The 15,830-nt window shown below is 41.8% G+C and overlaps 1 protein-coding gene across 5 annotated transcripts in view; it reads right to left on the bottom strand.

Annotated features, from left to right (window-relative positions):
- Nucleotides 1-15,830, bottom strand: part of WDR7 (WD repeat domain 7) — a 145,752-nt gene that overhangs the window by 53,839 nt on the left and 76,083 nt on the right. Inside the window, exon 21 of one of the 5 annotated variants that reach the window (XM_050912505.1) lies at nucleotides 2,241-4,104. The exons of the other annotated variants lie outside the window; for them this stretch is intronic. Coding sequence (XP_050768462.1) covers nucleotides 3,950-4,104 — 155 coding nt within the window. The 3' untranslated portion in view covers nucleotides 2,241-3,949. Of the gene's footprint in view, nucleotides 1-2,240; nucleotides 4,105-15,830 lie in introns of those variants that run through there. 5 annotated transcript variants of the gene reach the window in all.

Genomic DNA, 15,830 nt, shown 5'->3' with positions numbered 1-15,830 from the left:
GTTTGTTTTGAGCCGTGCCATTTTCCCGATGCTGAGCACCGGGGGATAAAACAGGCAGCTCTCAGGAAAGGGCAGAAAGCGCCCAGTACCGGGAGAGGCTCCAGACCCCTACACTGAAGAGCCACACTCGCTTTTTGACCTGTAACTCTGTGTTTTTAAAGAATAACCATGGCAGAGTTTCTTCAGGAACTGCTGCACATGTCTCCACCTTTGAAGGACTCAGTATTTGGTGGTTAAGGTCAGTTAGAGATGTAAGCTCAAACATTTCTCTCTTGTAGGTGGGGGAACTGAATTTTGGGTCATTTCTGTTACATTTGAGTGTCCTGGCCATTCAGACATTTATGTTAAAGAGAGACTCTGCCATCAGCCTTGTTCCTCAGGTCACCTCTTGAAAACAAACAAAAGCTGGCAATGATCCCCTCCTTACTGAAAGCAGCGGCAGAATCTAGAATTACAAGACAAATGAATTCCCCAAATCAGAGCACCAGATATTCAAATTACTCTCATGACCGCTGCAGAGGACCACAGGCAGCAAAGGAAGCCGGCTGGGGCTGGGGGCTCTGCCCTGAAAGGTACCCACCGTGCCGGTAACCCACCCGCAGCATCGCCTCCCTTCCCGAGGGCTGCACGCCTAACTCATGCTTTTTACTACGATTACCTCACAGCATTGGTGTCCATCCTCATTAACTCACTCTCCCTCCTCCCCACAACGCCTTTTTTTCCTTTTAGGCAGCAATATAGCTTAAGGGGGTGGGAGGGAGAGAGAAATGATGTCCCAAACAACTTCAACATACCTGAATTCTGATCCAGGTTCTGCGTATTGAGGAAATGTGATTAATAATTTCATTTAATAGACTATTTTTTTATAAAAATAATTACATATATATAAATGTGTAGGAGGACTAAAACAAGCAACGCTTCCAGATAAAGATAATTTATCATTATCTCTACATGATTATTTGTTACCTCTTAATAATGTTCATTTAGCTTGCTGTTGTGATAAAGATAACCTATCAATTTTAACAGGTTTTTCTTTAGTTTTCAGAACTGTCCTCCATGAGTTGCTTGTTTTGTTTATTAAATAAACCACCTGTCATTTGAAGCATTCAGAAAAGCCAACGACAGACACACTTTTCTAGTCCATTCACACTAACCCCTTATATGTGTGTAACAAAAGAACTGAAAGTTTCTTCTTGAAGCGCATAGCAGGCCATGGAGCTCTAGTTTGTGTGAATTTTATGTCTCAAATACAAGAACCTTATCAAAAAGCGTGACTACTCAAACATTACTACAATGAAATATGCCTACCTTTTTCATAGGAATCCTCCTAGCATTGCTCCTGCTGACACCTACCTTGTGTAAATTGAGCTAAGGAAAAAGATGAACTAAACAAAAGTCATTCTGCTGCCCGTTTCTCAGCCTGGACATCTTTGTTTAAGCTTTGACTTGGCTTAAATGAACGAATTAATATTGACAAAAACATCAACTAAGCTAATGAGTTGTTAGTTAAGGCAATAAACATGTCACATTAGAGTCAGCGCAGTAAAGAGGTAATTAGCCCTGGAAAAGCTCTGCTGATTGGGGCTGCGCAGATCCTTTGCTCTTAACCTTTGAGTCCATTATGCGGAGCAGGACCGGGAGCAGCCGGGCTAACGTGCATCCCTGGGACCCGCAGCCTCACCCGCGCAGCCCAGGACAGGTCCCTGCTCACGCCTGGCGCTGATTCGGCATCTTTTAGTGAACCTACACACCCACGTGCTAGCAACAAACGGGCAAGAGAATATCTATTTAAAGGTATTTTAGTAGAAGCTTGGGCCAACACGGTGATGTGACAGAAAAGATCCTACCCAACCCGAATGCAGCCTGTGACTGCACTTCAGTGTGCTCCTCCTGCTTTCGGAAGGGCTCGTCTATTCAATGCATACTGAAATTGCTATAAGCAGGGGGTGTTGTCTTTCTTGCTGGAAATCTAACTAACATCATACTGTTTAAACAAAAAATAAAAAAATCTGCCCTGGCAAAAACTAAGTTTTGATGATTTACATGTACCTTCCGTTATAAAAAGTCATTCAGAAACAAACCAACAAAAGCTCCTTTCATTACAAATTAGGGTGCAACCTACTAGACAGAATTCCTTCAAGTAGTAACTTAGCAGAAACATAGCTCAGGAAATGACATTCCTACATAAATTTGTATTAAAATATAATTTTGTTCCAGATGTTTTATTCTGCATTGGTACACGTATGCCACAAGCATACAGAAATAAAAAAAGCAGTACAGGAGCTAATCCAGAGCGCACAAGGTAGTGATTTTATCCCGGGACAAAGCTGACCACCTTGTCAGTACAAGGGAGTTATCAGGAGTACCAAAACCAGACTGGATTTTTTTCCTCAACCAGTAGAGAAGGATAAAATTTTGGACACAAGTATTGAAGTGCTTTCAACATTTAGGATAGAGACAGCAAATCTGCCAGTTCTCTGAAGCTATTTCTATACACCTGCACAGGAAACACCCTATGTGACAGCACACAGATACTCCCACAAAAAGCTATATCCAGCAAACAGTAGTGTAGTTAAAACTCTGCCTACTTTTTCATGAGTTTACTCGAACACTAAAATAAAAGTTTGAGTCTTTGCTCCTTATGTCATTTTTATTAATGAAAATCTGACATGAATACTAAAACTTATCAGTTATTTTCAATGCACATAGCCCCTTGGATTCCTAAAATGTCTTTCCTTGCTGAATCTCAAGAGCTTCGGCCATATTACATCAGTCAGCATTGTTATCCCCATTTTGCCAATAGATTTAAAAAAATTAAATAATTTGCTCAGGAAAAATCAATAACACAGGCATGAACGAGACACTGATAACTCTGATACCCATTCTCATAATTTGCCACGAGATCAAGTTCCAACTAAATAAAAATGATGGACTCCAAGAATATGATTTAACTTGCTTTGCATCTTTTTCTGATATTATGTTTTAAAAAAAAGTGAAGAATCATAGCTCTAATTTTTTTCAGCCTGCCCTCTCTCCCCGTGTCCATGGGTATAGTGTTTTTCTACAAGAAATTAAGCCAAATTGTGACCCTTTCTGGATGATTTTGTCCTGTTTTGGCATATACCTGTACGAAATGTCCACAGAAAGACAGAAAAATAAATTTGGATAGCTGGGTTAAAAATCCATATCCTTTAATCCCTTCCTACTTCTAGTGCAGTGCATTTTTATTACATATCTTCTCTCATATTTCAGGCAGGTATGTTTTTAGGTCTAAATGAAAAATTAACTAGTCATATTATTTGAAGAATTTTTTCTAAAGACGTAATGATGAAAAGATTTTTTTTTTTCAATCACTCAATGTCACATTTCCTAATTTCTACAGAATTAATTTTCAACGTTTTTTTTGGCCTTTAATCTAATTCTGACACTTAAATTTTTTCAACTGAACTTACGCTAGGAGAGGCTTCCTTTTTGCCGATGACCTCTTCAAGTCATTTAAGTACCATTCTTGCAATAGGGGCAATGCCTGCAACTTCTAAGGTAATTTCAGAATTTACAGGAATAAGTAGGTTTTAAATTTCTTTTCAAAAGTACAGTCTTAGAGTATATTAAGAAGCTAAGTAGTTATTGCGCATGACAGTAAAGACTGCATTTTATTCAAAGTAAAAAACAATTCAGAATTAAATTTGAGTTGCTCCTGCGTAAAAGGAGACAAGCAAAGAGGCTGAAAATAAATAATCCCCGATTCCTACACGTCAGAGCGAGTGACACCACTAAAATCCTGCAGAATCCCCCGGCAGGCAAGCTGCAGCGCCGGGGCAGGGGTGCTGTCATTGTGCACTGCGTTACCAGCCGAGGGGATGCCCGCCTAGGAAAGGCAGAGACATCACTTCAGAAAGCCTGGATTGCTCTGCAGCCATTTTGTTCTGCACATCAGACAAGCCAGCTGCTAGGTCTCCATCTGCGGCTCGCGCGAGGACGGTGGGATTGCGTCGCCGGTTGGTCGCTTCGTGCCGTTTCGTTCGCTGTGCAACGATTCAAAATTAATTCTCGATATTCCCGATGCCGTCAGATTTTTCCAGGGGCGGCGCAGGCTGCCCCTACCTGCCGGCGGCCGAGAACAATAGGACATTGACTGTGCAGGCAATCGATAGCCCCCACCCGCTCCTCCCAGCCACTGCAAAGGGAGAGAAACAATTCCCGCTCGCCGGGCTCGCCGCTTGGCACGCAGCCGCTGTAGTTTTGGCTTTGCTCTTCTGAGGGCTGAGGGACAGCCCCTTCTATCACAAATACTCAAGAAGTAATACAGTTTTGAAAAATAGCTAGAGAAAGGTAGTCCCTGCTTATTTTGTCCATACATTTAAATTGTTACGTGAGGCTCCCATTGGCTGAAAAAAGAGCAAGAGTTGGGATTAGCAAAAATGTACGTTTAAAACGGCATTTATGACTTGCCGTAAGTCCTTTTTTGCATTTATATTGAAAAGGTGAATGTTTGTAAATGTACAGATGCTAAAAGCTGGGTAACTGGAGCACAGCAGAGGTGAGCACGCAGCACGCACCAGCAGGACGCCATTAGGCCCGCTCCGCCGTCCCACCCGGTGCCACGGCTCCCAGCCCGCACCAGGAAGCAAAGTTTGTCCTGAAATTTGTAACGGCCTCTCAGGGTGTTGAAAATTAAATGCTTCCTAAATCGAACGTGTTTCTGCAGCACGTATATAACTCGGTGCTTTATTGGACAGTTAAGATTTCATTTTTTAACAATAAAAGAAAAAAATAGGTTTTTTTGTCTCATATCTGATCAGGAAGGAAGTGTCCTCATCCACTTTGAAAACTTAAAAACATCAGAAATGTTATTTAATCTTAAGGGGAACATTTCCTCCATGTTAATTATCTATGTAAATTCTGGAAATTTAACAGAGGTTTAACAGGTCAGAACAACCAATCCTAGATGCAGTAAATTCCCAGCATTTCTATTAAATAGCGTAATTTATATTGTTTTTTACATTAAGTGAACAGACGGCAAAGAATATTTGTAAGTGGGGCCAGACGAATGCTGCCCCTATGCTGTTTTAAAATTCTGTAAGATTTTGCATAATTTGTTAGGAAGGGAGACAAAGGAAAAAGAAGAAAATGTTTATAATAGCTGGTTTCCCAGTCTTTTCTGTCTAACTCTGGCCTAGTTAAACTGACCTAACAATGCCATTTTTCTTCCTCTCAAAATCTGCAGTGGGGGAATCAAATGTGAAAGCAAGATCAATTCTGTTCCAAGACAGTAAATGAGTTTTAGATCAGACTTGTTTCAATTTACGGAGAGAACCCAACTATGCTGGCTTAAATGCATTCTTCCTCTAACTATGAAATTATATTACTGTGCTATAGAAAGAGTAAACTATCATTATTTTAATCCAAAATTTGTTTATAATCTAGCAGGAAGGAGAAAGCCAATAGGACTCTGGTCATAACTGTGCATTAAACTTTGTATTTTCATTCCTGTTAATTGCGTAATTCCATTAAACCACACTATTTATTTTAATCTAAATTCTATAATGTTTTCTAAATAAAGCTATTTCCATAAAAATGATCATCATTTCATAGGAAGTAGCTGTTTTTTCCATCACAGTGCTGACCAAACTATATGTTAATCTCAGAAGTTTTCTCCTGTTACACATAAGTGCAACTAATTTTCTTAAGCAGTTTGGACAACTCGTGACCTACGTGACAGTGGAAGATGCACAATATCAACGAAATAAGTCAAGTCAATGCAACAACTTGCAGGGGTCAGGGGCCACAACTTAACCTTCTCCATAGCACCGGTGTCTGATACATAAACATATCCACACCAACAATGTGTATTAGATTCTCAACTGCTGCAAAGCCACGTGAGCAACAAAATCTCAGGGCAGTCCAGCTATTTTAAGTTGCCTTTCTCCTCAGGCTCTGTCACCCCCAAGGTGCCTGTCCCCTCAATTTTGGCAGCACACCCATAGCTGGGTCTATGTTGCAGCTGATGTCATTGTCATGAGGCTCTTTACAGGGCAACCCTGTAATTGATTCAACCAGATTGATCTTTGGAGAAAATAAAACCCGACTGGCTGGGCATTACTGGAACAAGGGGTTATGTTTGCATGTACTTGAGTAGTTTTGAAGATGAAATCAAAGCTCTCCAAAGGCCAGGACATAGGGTAAAAACAGCTCCTTTTCTTTTTGGCTATTGCTACACATTTTGAATTACAACCTGTTCAAGCCATAGCTTGAAACAAAGACTCTGGCAATAACATCTCTTATGCTAAACTGGTAACTACAGCAACAGAAAGATAACCACACAAGCAGCAATTAGTTTTCCAACACATAGATCTCCAAACCAGCTTACTATGGTGTCAACCCAGTGCCGGTGCTGATGGATTGCTACCCTGGCAGCAGCTAGCTGTGTTTGACAGTTTGAAATTGTACTCCTAGACAATGCACCATCGTCTTTATGCTGCGAGGGACCCAAGGACTAGCTGAAGGATTGACTGAAGGAGTTGGATCTCTTCTCCCTGGAGAAGAGAAGGCTCGGGGGGACCTCACCACAGTGTTCCAGTACTTAAAAGGGCAGCTACAAAGAGGACGGAGGCTCTCTCTTCACAAGGAGCCACATGGAGAAGACAAGGGGCAATGGGTACAAGTTGTACCGTGAAAAGTTTCATATTGACATAAGAAAGTTTTGTTTATTTGTTTTTTTTAACAATGAGACCAATCAATCACTGGAACAACCTCCCCAGGGACACTGCGGAGTCCCCATTGCTGGAGGTTTTCAAGATGCAATTGGAGAGGGTACTAGATAATCTCATCTAGGCTCCCTTTCCCACAAAAGGTTGGATCAGGTGATCTTTTCAAGGTCCCTTCCAACTTGTGCTGTTCTGTGATTCTATAATTTTTCCTGCTGTTCTCCACAGCAATTTATTCCAACCAGCTGCAGACCATCATCTCAGAGACAAACCCCAATATGATACTTGTCATACATGTTTGAGTTCATCATGTGCTCCTATGCTATGACATTTCAAAGATGAATGCAGATGCTTACGAAACACAAAATTAAAGAAATTCGAGTTAACAAGGGATGTATATATTTAAACAAGATTTTTTTTTTTTTTTTTTACACTGTAAGTGCTAAATACAGCCAGTTGCACAATGACGCAACTCTGCTGCCTATATCGCAAGAGCACATATATGATGAAAAGTTGGAAAATAACACTGATAGAGTATATGTAAAATAAAACACTTCAGAATTTATGGTCACACATATGCACTCAGATATCTGTGAGGGTAGGACGTGCCATTTTGGATTAGACGGAAGACTGCTCATCCAATCTTATCACCGTAAGCCACTGATATAGTAGCTATTAAAAAAGTTCCTGCTGTAGACAAGTAGATAGGGGAACTGCCCAAAACCCCCCAGGCTCCCACTCCCTAACTGTCAGCAGCCTGGACTGCATTAAGGGTTATAGCCTTCAACATATCCTATGTTTACTGCAGTTTTCACTACTCCTTGTTATTGCATAAATGCTTAACCCTGCTTACATCTTCAAGCAATGAGTTCCCCAGGCCAGTCCGATGTGCTACGTGCTGGAGTAGCACAGTGAGCCTGGGGGAAGAGACAGAGAAGTAAGCGGGGAGCCAGAGAAGTAAGCGGGGAGCCCCGGCAGCACCCCGAAGCGATTGTGCTTCTAATGCTCGAGTGGCTCTGGCAGCAGGAGCGTAGCTTGAGATCAGAGCCCTCCTGCTTGGCTGCTGTTGTGACACGCAGCTGGTACTTCTCTGAAGAACAAGGGCAACAAAAAGACAACTATGATTTTCACACATTCTTACTCAGCAAATCCCATCTTCTTCCCAATGAATGCAAAAGCTCCCAGAAAAGACTTAATTAGAAAAAAGGTCAAGAGAAACTCCAAAACAGTTAAGAGAAATAATTTCCAATAATTATAATCCTAAGCATTAATCAACCCATCCATTGTAAATCCAAATACCTGCTAGTTGCCTCAAAAGCAATATTATGCCGATTATTTTTGTATATTTTCTCCCACATTTCTCCTTCCTAAAATGCCAAGTCTAATGTCTCACAGGTGTTTTCCTGGGTTTGTGATTATTCTTATCACACATATCTGAGACAGTAAAACTGATTCCTCTCCTATTCTTTTAAGGTAAGGATGCTTGGCATCTGCAACCCTAACGAAGGAGTAATATTAATTTGTACAATGAATTAAATTAGTTTCTGAGTTTCTCTTCATCTCGCTCATTACAAAGGCAAGCACAGGCTGATTTATTGACTTGTCACAGCTTATGAAGCAGCAGTTCATAAAAAAGTTATTCTGAAGTGTTCTTTTTAAACATGCAAACTATTGATTGACAATGTTTGGGCACTATTTTCTTAGATACAGACATTGAACAACAAAAGCATATGTAGCTTTGGTTTTCCCATTTGACATACGAAGAATACATATTTTAAGTTGGTAACATTGCATGTAGATAATGTAATGGAATCCTCAAACACGCTATTGTTTGCTGGTTAAGCCCTCTGTAACATTTAAATACAACTCACCTGCCGTGTCAAACACTAACTCTAAATGTAACATTAATTTAAGAGCATGTATCAGCCATATAAAACATAGCAAAATAAAACTACAATTTTTTTAAATAATTTTTTCGGGGAAAGAATTCCTCTTTTCCCTTCAGCACAGCTATCCCCGCTAGAACGCATGTGACCGATATGGAACGATAATCTAGACTTTGCGCGTGATCTGTCTTACTAAAGACTGTTATTGCTTGTTGTGCCATCAATGGCACTCAGCGCATTTCATCAGCCTCCCAACCGGTTGGCTATTTGTGCAAAATGGAAATTGTAATCAGATTCCAATAGAGAGGACCTTTCACCACCCACATCAGGAAGGAAAGAATGAATCTCAGATAATACGCCTGATCACAACGCTCTGCGGCCAGAAAGCATCTATTGCAATTATGAACCACAGCTGCAAAATATAAGAATTATCTAGCACAGCAAACAGGTAAGCATCCCTACTCTCAGTTCTCTTTGTTACCTGTCCCTGGAACTGAAGCTATACCTTCCTTCAGATATGCATAGTACTGGCAGCATCAGTTCTGTTTCTCTGACAATAAACTTTATAAAAAATAAGCAGAATAGCTGTATAAACAAAAAAATGAATATATGTTTTTCTGAATTTCCCACCTAAATGCAAAAATTGGTATTACAGAAACTGCTTTTAAATATTCAGATACTCATAGGCAAGGACTGTTGATAAAGACAATCCCTTTGGGAGACAGGGAGGAGAGGCGAGCCCGGCTGATGGAGTGGGTACCATCTGCTATTGCCTTGGGGTGGCACACTGAGCAACCCCGGCAGATCTGCTCAGCGCTGAGAAACGCTTGCCACTGGACTGTGTTCTTTACATAAATGCTGTTCCTAAGGAGTGCAAATGCATATACACTCGCAAACATGTGGAAATAAAACCACATTCAAATTAATCATGGTACATCCCACTAGCCTATTATTACATTTACTTGGGCAGGTATTCTCCTCTTGAGCTACAGCTGCTTCCTGTACAAACATTTCCCTCAGGACATTAAAACACACGGTTGTAAGCCTGAAGTCGTAAGAGCTTAAATCAGGAATTATACACCTCACAAATGCTGTGAGGTTTTCAGCGACGTTACGTATCTCACCCCGGCTCGAGGAGGGGCTGTGAAGAGCAATGGGAACAGCACCGTCGTGGGACCGGATCTAACCCCAAAGGGCTGATCCCTCAGGTACCCTGTGCAACATGAGGCACTCGGTTGTGCAAGGCACATTTCGGAGAAATAGGGGCTAAAGTGAGACATGACTAGAGTGGGGAAGGGGTTCTGGGACATCAGAAGGGAGTTCTTGTGTCTGGACCAAAAAGAGAGAATCCCACTGTAACTGCCTCTCACCATAAAACACCATATATCCAGACTGCTAAAAGTCACTCGGGCTGTGCTCTCCGTACCTTCCCATCGGACATCAACACAATCCCTACACCTGTCCAACCATCCATTTTCACAAGAACTGCAGAAAACTAAAAACTCTGACTCAGGTGGCATCAGCAGTGTTTTCAAAGGGTACTAGGGGACGGCACGCTCAGACCAGCAGCAAAATCATACACATTTTGTTTTTCTTCTCCAGGCTGAGCTTTAACTGCTTGAATTTACAACCTCGGTGTTCGTCAAACAAGTCTGTGCCTCCTCTCCGCCCGCACACAGCGGCGCGCACACCGGTGCTGCCATCGCTCACGTGGGCAGAGCGGCTCCCACGGCCCCGCGCAGGCTCAGCTCTCCCTCGGGCACCTTCCCAAGGCACCTTCCTTGGGTTTAGCCTCTCCCCGCCCCAGCTAACGGAGCTTTGCTCTGTCTGCTCGCATGCAGCGGCACGCCGGGTCCCGCAGTGCTGCTGCCCCACAAGCAGCCTGGAAAAACCAGGCTGTTTTGGTTTCTTTCGCATTAGATGAAAACATGAGCGTTCTCTGGAGGAAGCGTTTGCATTTTGCCCAGTATTTCATACGAGGGCATGCGCTTGAATATTTGGAAACAGAAAGCAGATAGAGACAATGTCCATGGACACAAACGCGGTTACGGACAGCCATCACTGAGACACTTCTCAGCAGGTCTGACGTCCTCCTGGGGAATGACCCGGGGCTGGTCCAAGCAGCCTGCAGGACTCCGGAAAGCTGAAGTTGGAGGAAAAAATACAGTATTTTGAATTTTTATTACCCCCAAATGGGGTATCAGTCTCAAAGCTGAGCCTTCACTGACAGAGGCGTACGGACCGGTAGAAAACACAACTGACGGGGACTTGTTTGGTGCTGAGGCTTCCTCATAGTCCAAACACAAAGAAGGGAGACCTTAGTTCGTTGAGATACGACCCATTACAATAGCCAGAATATTAAATATGCAAAAAAGAAATCTCTGATTAAAAACATATAATTCAAATCATTGATCCCCTACAGGATTTGGGGAAAAAGGTGAATATAATTTTTAAGATTTGATTTTGTTGCTAAAGCCAAAAACCAGATTTAAATTAGGGCATAGTATCTGCCACAAAGATTGACTGTTTTCTGCCATACAGATTGACTATTTTTTCTAAATATTATCTCTGAGGCTAAGATATAGATTTTCATAAACCACCATTTTTCCATTTTTTTTTTCCTTCAGGGACAAAATTCTGCTCGAGACACTGATCTAAGCACACCAACTCAAGGAAAAAAAAGCACACTTTAGACTTACTAGTACACTGAATTTCACAGCATGCTGACCGAAACGTACAGATCCAAATAAGGAGAATAATGTCACGAACCACAGGATCCATGCAAATCTGAGTAGCTTTGCACATAACTGATATAAAAATACAGCCAACAAAACGGCACACACTGCTAGCAGGCTCGTTATGAACAATAAAATCAGTTATTTGCCTTAATCACGCTGTTGTGTTTTTGGTTTTGTTTAAATTAAGTTACTGAGCCAGTTTGCCTAATTTGCTCTGAAAGGCTGCTGTTCAGGTGCTCAACTGATTTATTGCTTCTGTAAGTGATGATCCCGAGCGCTCGCTCGTCTGTATTAATTGCTGCTGCAAGCTCAGCCTATCGGCTCTGCAGTGGGTGCATACAATTAGCGGGGAACAACCTCCTCCTCACAGGGCTTGTCTCCTCCTTGCTGGAGTGGCAACTTAAATATTTTCACAATACAGAACTAATGGATCAAAAGGCATTAGAAAAGGTTTCAAGGTAGGTCATGGAGCAAAAAGTCCCGTGCTCACCAAGAATCTCAAGTTTATCCTGTGTTAAATTCTGTTTTCAGATGAAATACATTTGGGATACCATACAAAAATCTGTAATGCTGGAAACCCCGATTTAACAAAACACAGGAAATACCTGACTGCACACCCCAAGTAATCTTGTGCTTGCTTACTTTTTGTGTGCCTACATATGTGTAAAAATGGATTGCAAAGCCACAGCGCATCTTGAAAGGTAAATCTCTAACATACACAGACACAACTCCAGTGGCAATAGAAATACTGTAAAGATAAATATATTGCTTAGAAAAGGCATTCATAGGCTGCAGCGATGAGACTTTTAGAAGATGCTACTGAGTGGTGAAGCCTGAATACCAGACAGTAAATAACGCAAAAGAGCAAAAATCCAAAATTGAGGAAAATAACATGTGCAGTATCTCATCCACTTCGTATGGCAACGGTCCCGTACTAGAACTACAGACCTGACCTGTGATCCTCATCGCACGCTGCTTATCCTCTCCCACCCTCCTCCACTTCAGCCCCATTCCCGCACTGCCCAGCTCACCCCCAGCAGGTTTGCCAGCGCTGCCCTCATCCTCGGGTTTGACAGATATCCCTGGGAGAAGACAGAAAAGGACAAGGCGGACACACACCTAACGCAAAAGCTGCTTCCTTAATGGCAAAAGCCTGCTTTAAACATAGATCGGCTAAATTTCCAGTGTTATTGAAATTGTATTTACTTCGAAAAATAAATATTTTCTTCATCCTAACCTAATGAGTTAGTAGTTTTGGCTGAGGGTTTCCAGAGACATGGCTGAACAGTCTGAAGGTAACTGCTCAAAGGTGTAACATTTCACAAACATGGCTCTGTAATGGAAAAGGTGTCTTAACACCAGGCAGTACAACCCTACACAATTATGCAGACAGGCCTATTTCTATTTCTGTCCAGAAATTTCACTTGCTTCCCCTCCTGCCCAACAGGCAAGAAGGTCAGCTGCTATGAATTTGGGACATCATAATTAAAAAATGAAAAATGGTATCATGAGTCTGTGTTAGGAACCTAACCGCTGGCTAGTTTATTTAATCCAGAAACCAGCAAAACTGGAGTACCTGCCATGGATTATGTGATGTGGAAACCCCAAAATTCGCTTTGGAAGGAAGACTGTACATGTAGCCTGCAAAAACAATATAAATAACTCAAGGCCGTGAACACGCTGTCGCATATGACACTGACTGAGTTAAAGGGCAAAACGCTTATCATTAATAACTATATTGATGGCAGATGCTTTGAAAAATACACTGCATTAACAACAGAATCAAGTATTTTCATATTCAGGACAGAACAGTCATTCAGATTTATCAGCCCATTAACTTTATAAACACAGCATTAGCTGCAGTTTAAGTGTGATGTGGTGCATCTGTAATGAGAAATTCTTTGGGTGGCATTTTATAATTAAATATCTCATGAACTATTTGTAAGGTCAACAGAGATTAATGCAGGATGTCAGGCAAGGTCACCGCGTGGATTTCTAGAGAATTCCACCCTCTCAAAAAGGCATTATCACAATTATTATTTTCTTAAATAGAGTAAATCACAATGTGCACAACTTACACAGCAAAAACTCCACATGCATTAACAGTATAAATGAAGAAGCAGTTTTGATAACTTACTTTGAAATAGAAAATATTGTGGCTTTAGGCTACATGCAATTTTTCTCGTTACTTTGGATAACTCACAGCATACAGTTTCAGTGTATGACAACAAAATATGATGATTAAAAAGGTATCACACCTTAGACTGAAGGGGAGGAGAGGCATCATCAGGGACAGTTTTTGGAAAGGCTGTCACACAGGCGGCCAGCAGAAAGCTGGAGCAGCTCCCAGCTCTCCCCGACCCTAGCATCCCCCGGCAGTGAGCGGTGCTCGTTCCGGGAGTGGTTACAGGGCAGCTGCCCAGCACCGGGCTTCGGTCAGCACGTACCGCACGCTGCAGCACCAGCAAGTCAAATATACAACTTGAAATGGAGGAAAAGCAGTGATTTCTTTAAGTGTTGCTGGTTCACACCATCACTTACGTCCTACAGCCAGCTTTCACAAGACCAGACTACATGTTATCAACTCTTCATCTGTTCTGAAGGGCCAAAAATATTTTCTGTGTTGCCGGAAGACAAAGAAATAACCAGTATGTACTTTAGTATGGTGTCTGAAAGTCATAATAGGACACACATCAAAAAGAAAAACTGTAAGTCTGAGTGCATACTAGGAATTTTGCTTTTTCTTGTTCAAAGAACTGAATTTCTGAACAACTGTCCAGTTGTCAAAGTAATTCCTTCTGCAGTATTACATATGTGGAGCAAAGATAAGAATAGCCTTTTAACAAGTACGATCATATAGAGAAAAGAAACATCCTGAGAACAGCGTTTCCTGGCAAGCGATATCTCCATTTTCAGCGAGTCTTCGCCTACCCTGTCCCCCTTTGGGGGCACCTTGCTGTGGTACAAGCCCTGCACAGCTCTGCTGGGGACCAGGTTCATGCAAGACCACAGCAGACCTCCAGCAGCAAATGTCGGTCTGGGGCATCACGCTGACACCCTTCTACTTCACCGCTATCCGAAGAACCTGCTCTAGGTGAGATGCGTCACAGATGGATATGGTGGAAACGCCTCAGAAACAAAGCTCTTCCCAATACCATACCTGCTGTCAGAGGTACTGGCATATCATGCTCCACTTGAGCAGAATATCTGAGGAAATAACATCCTCTCACCTCTGTGGAAATGTGACATTGTACTGCGGGTTCAGGGCAGGTCACACCAGCAAGAGAGCAATACTGACTTACAACAAATTCTTACAGTAAGGAAGGGCTGTATGTAAAATGTGATGAAGAAGATCAAATTTACTGCTAATGCCATCATCAACCAAAAGTATAACCCAGCATATCTCCTGTATTTTTTTCCTCCAACTAGTCTTTATTTCTGATCTTCCTCTGGCTCTTCACCTATTTCAGATATTACTTTACAGCCTTGATCTAAATTTTCAGCATTTAACGTGTCAAGCTTCATCTACATTAAAGACTGAATTTCGACCTATCAGTCAGCCAGACAGCTGTGCAGTGTTTCTGAAATTATGATTAATAGGAGTTCAAAGCTGGAGTTTATAACTCTCCTAAGCCTAATGTAACAAAAATAACATGCAAATAGATAAAGATACACACTGGAGGAAAGAACTTGTGAGGATCAAAGACAGGTCCAAGTGTCTCAGCCATGCTTCTGACAAAGCAACACCACCAACTACGGGCTCACATCCGACCTATACAACTGTGAGAACGGCAAAGACAAGGCACTGTTGATGGAAATGATCTGACTTCTTTTCCATGGAAGATTAGGCAACATTAGGCTCCATAGCCTTTTGGAAGCGAAGCATAAATGAAACCAATTTCACTTGTGGAGCATGCCACTGGAAGACTGGAGAAGACAAAGCTGATCTCTGCATCACCAACAGCTTCCAAACAATGTAGAGAGCACTCTGCACTGCTTAGAGTCTAATAAAGATGTCAGCACCCTCTTATTTTAGGAAACTCTAGAATACAAACAAAGTCTATTTTGACTCTGTGCCCAAATATCAGTCTGGAAAGATAAGAAATCTGTCTCAGCCTCGCACTGTAACAGCAAAATAGGGAAGAACCTGTTTTGTCCACCTGAGGACAGACAATCCCTTGTGCTGGCTCATCCAGAGACATGGGAAAGTCTTCTCCTTCCTTTCATTTCCTGATACTGTTTGCAGAGACAAAGAGCTTAGAAACTTAAAATGGGCAATAATGCAGAACACGAGAAGACAAATAAAGACACAAAATAACCCCCCCAATAACCCTAGTTTAAAAAAAAATTAAAAATACTTGTATTTAAAGCAGAGTTCCGTATATGTGCAAGAAACTGTAAAAGGAGAGGAAGCAGAGAACTGCCAGACTTTTTATTTCAGTTTGCAAAGGGCTGACAGAATAGTCCTGTTTACTAAAGCAGCGGACCTACAAACGAGT

Source organism: Gymnogyps californianus, chromosome Z (assembly GCF_018139145.2).
Source record: "Gymnogyps californianus isolate 813 chromosome Z, ASM1813914v2, whole genome shotgun sequence".
Lineage (NCBI taxonomy): Eukaryota > Metazoa > Chordata > Aves > Accipitriformes > Cathartidae > Gymnogyps > Gymnogyps californianus.
The sequence above is the reverse complement of the archived record's forward strand: the minus strand, read 5'-3'. Positions and strand labels throughout refer to the sequence as shown.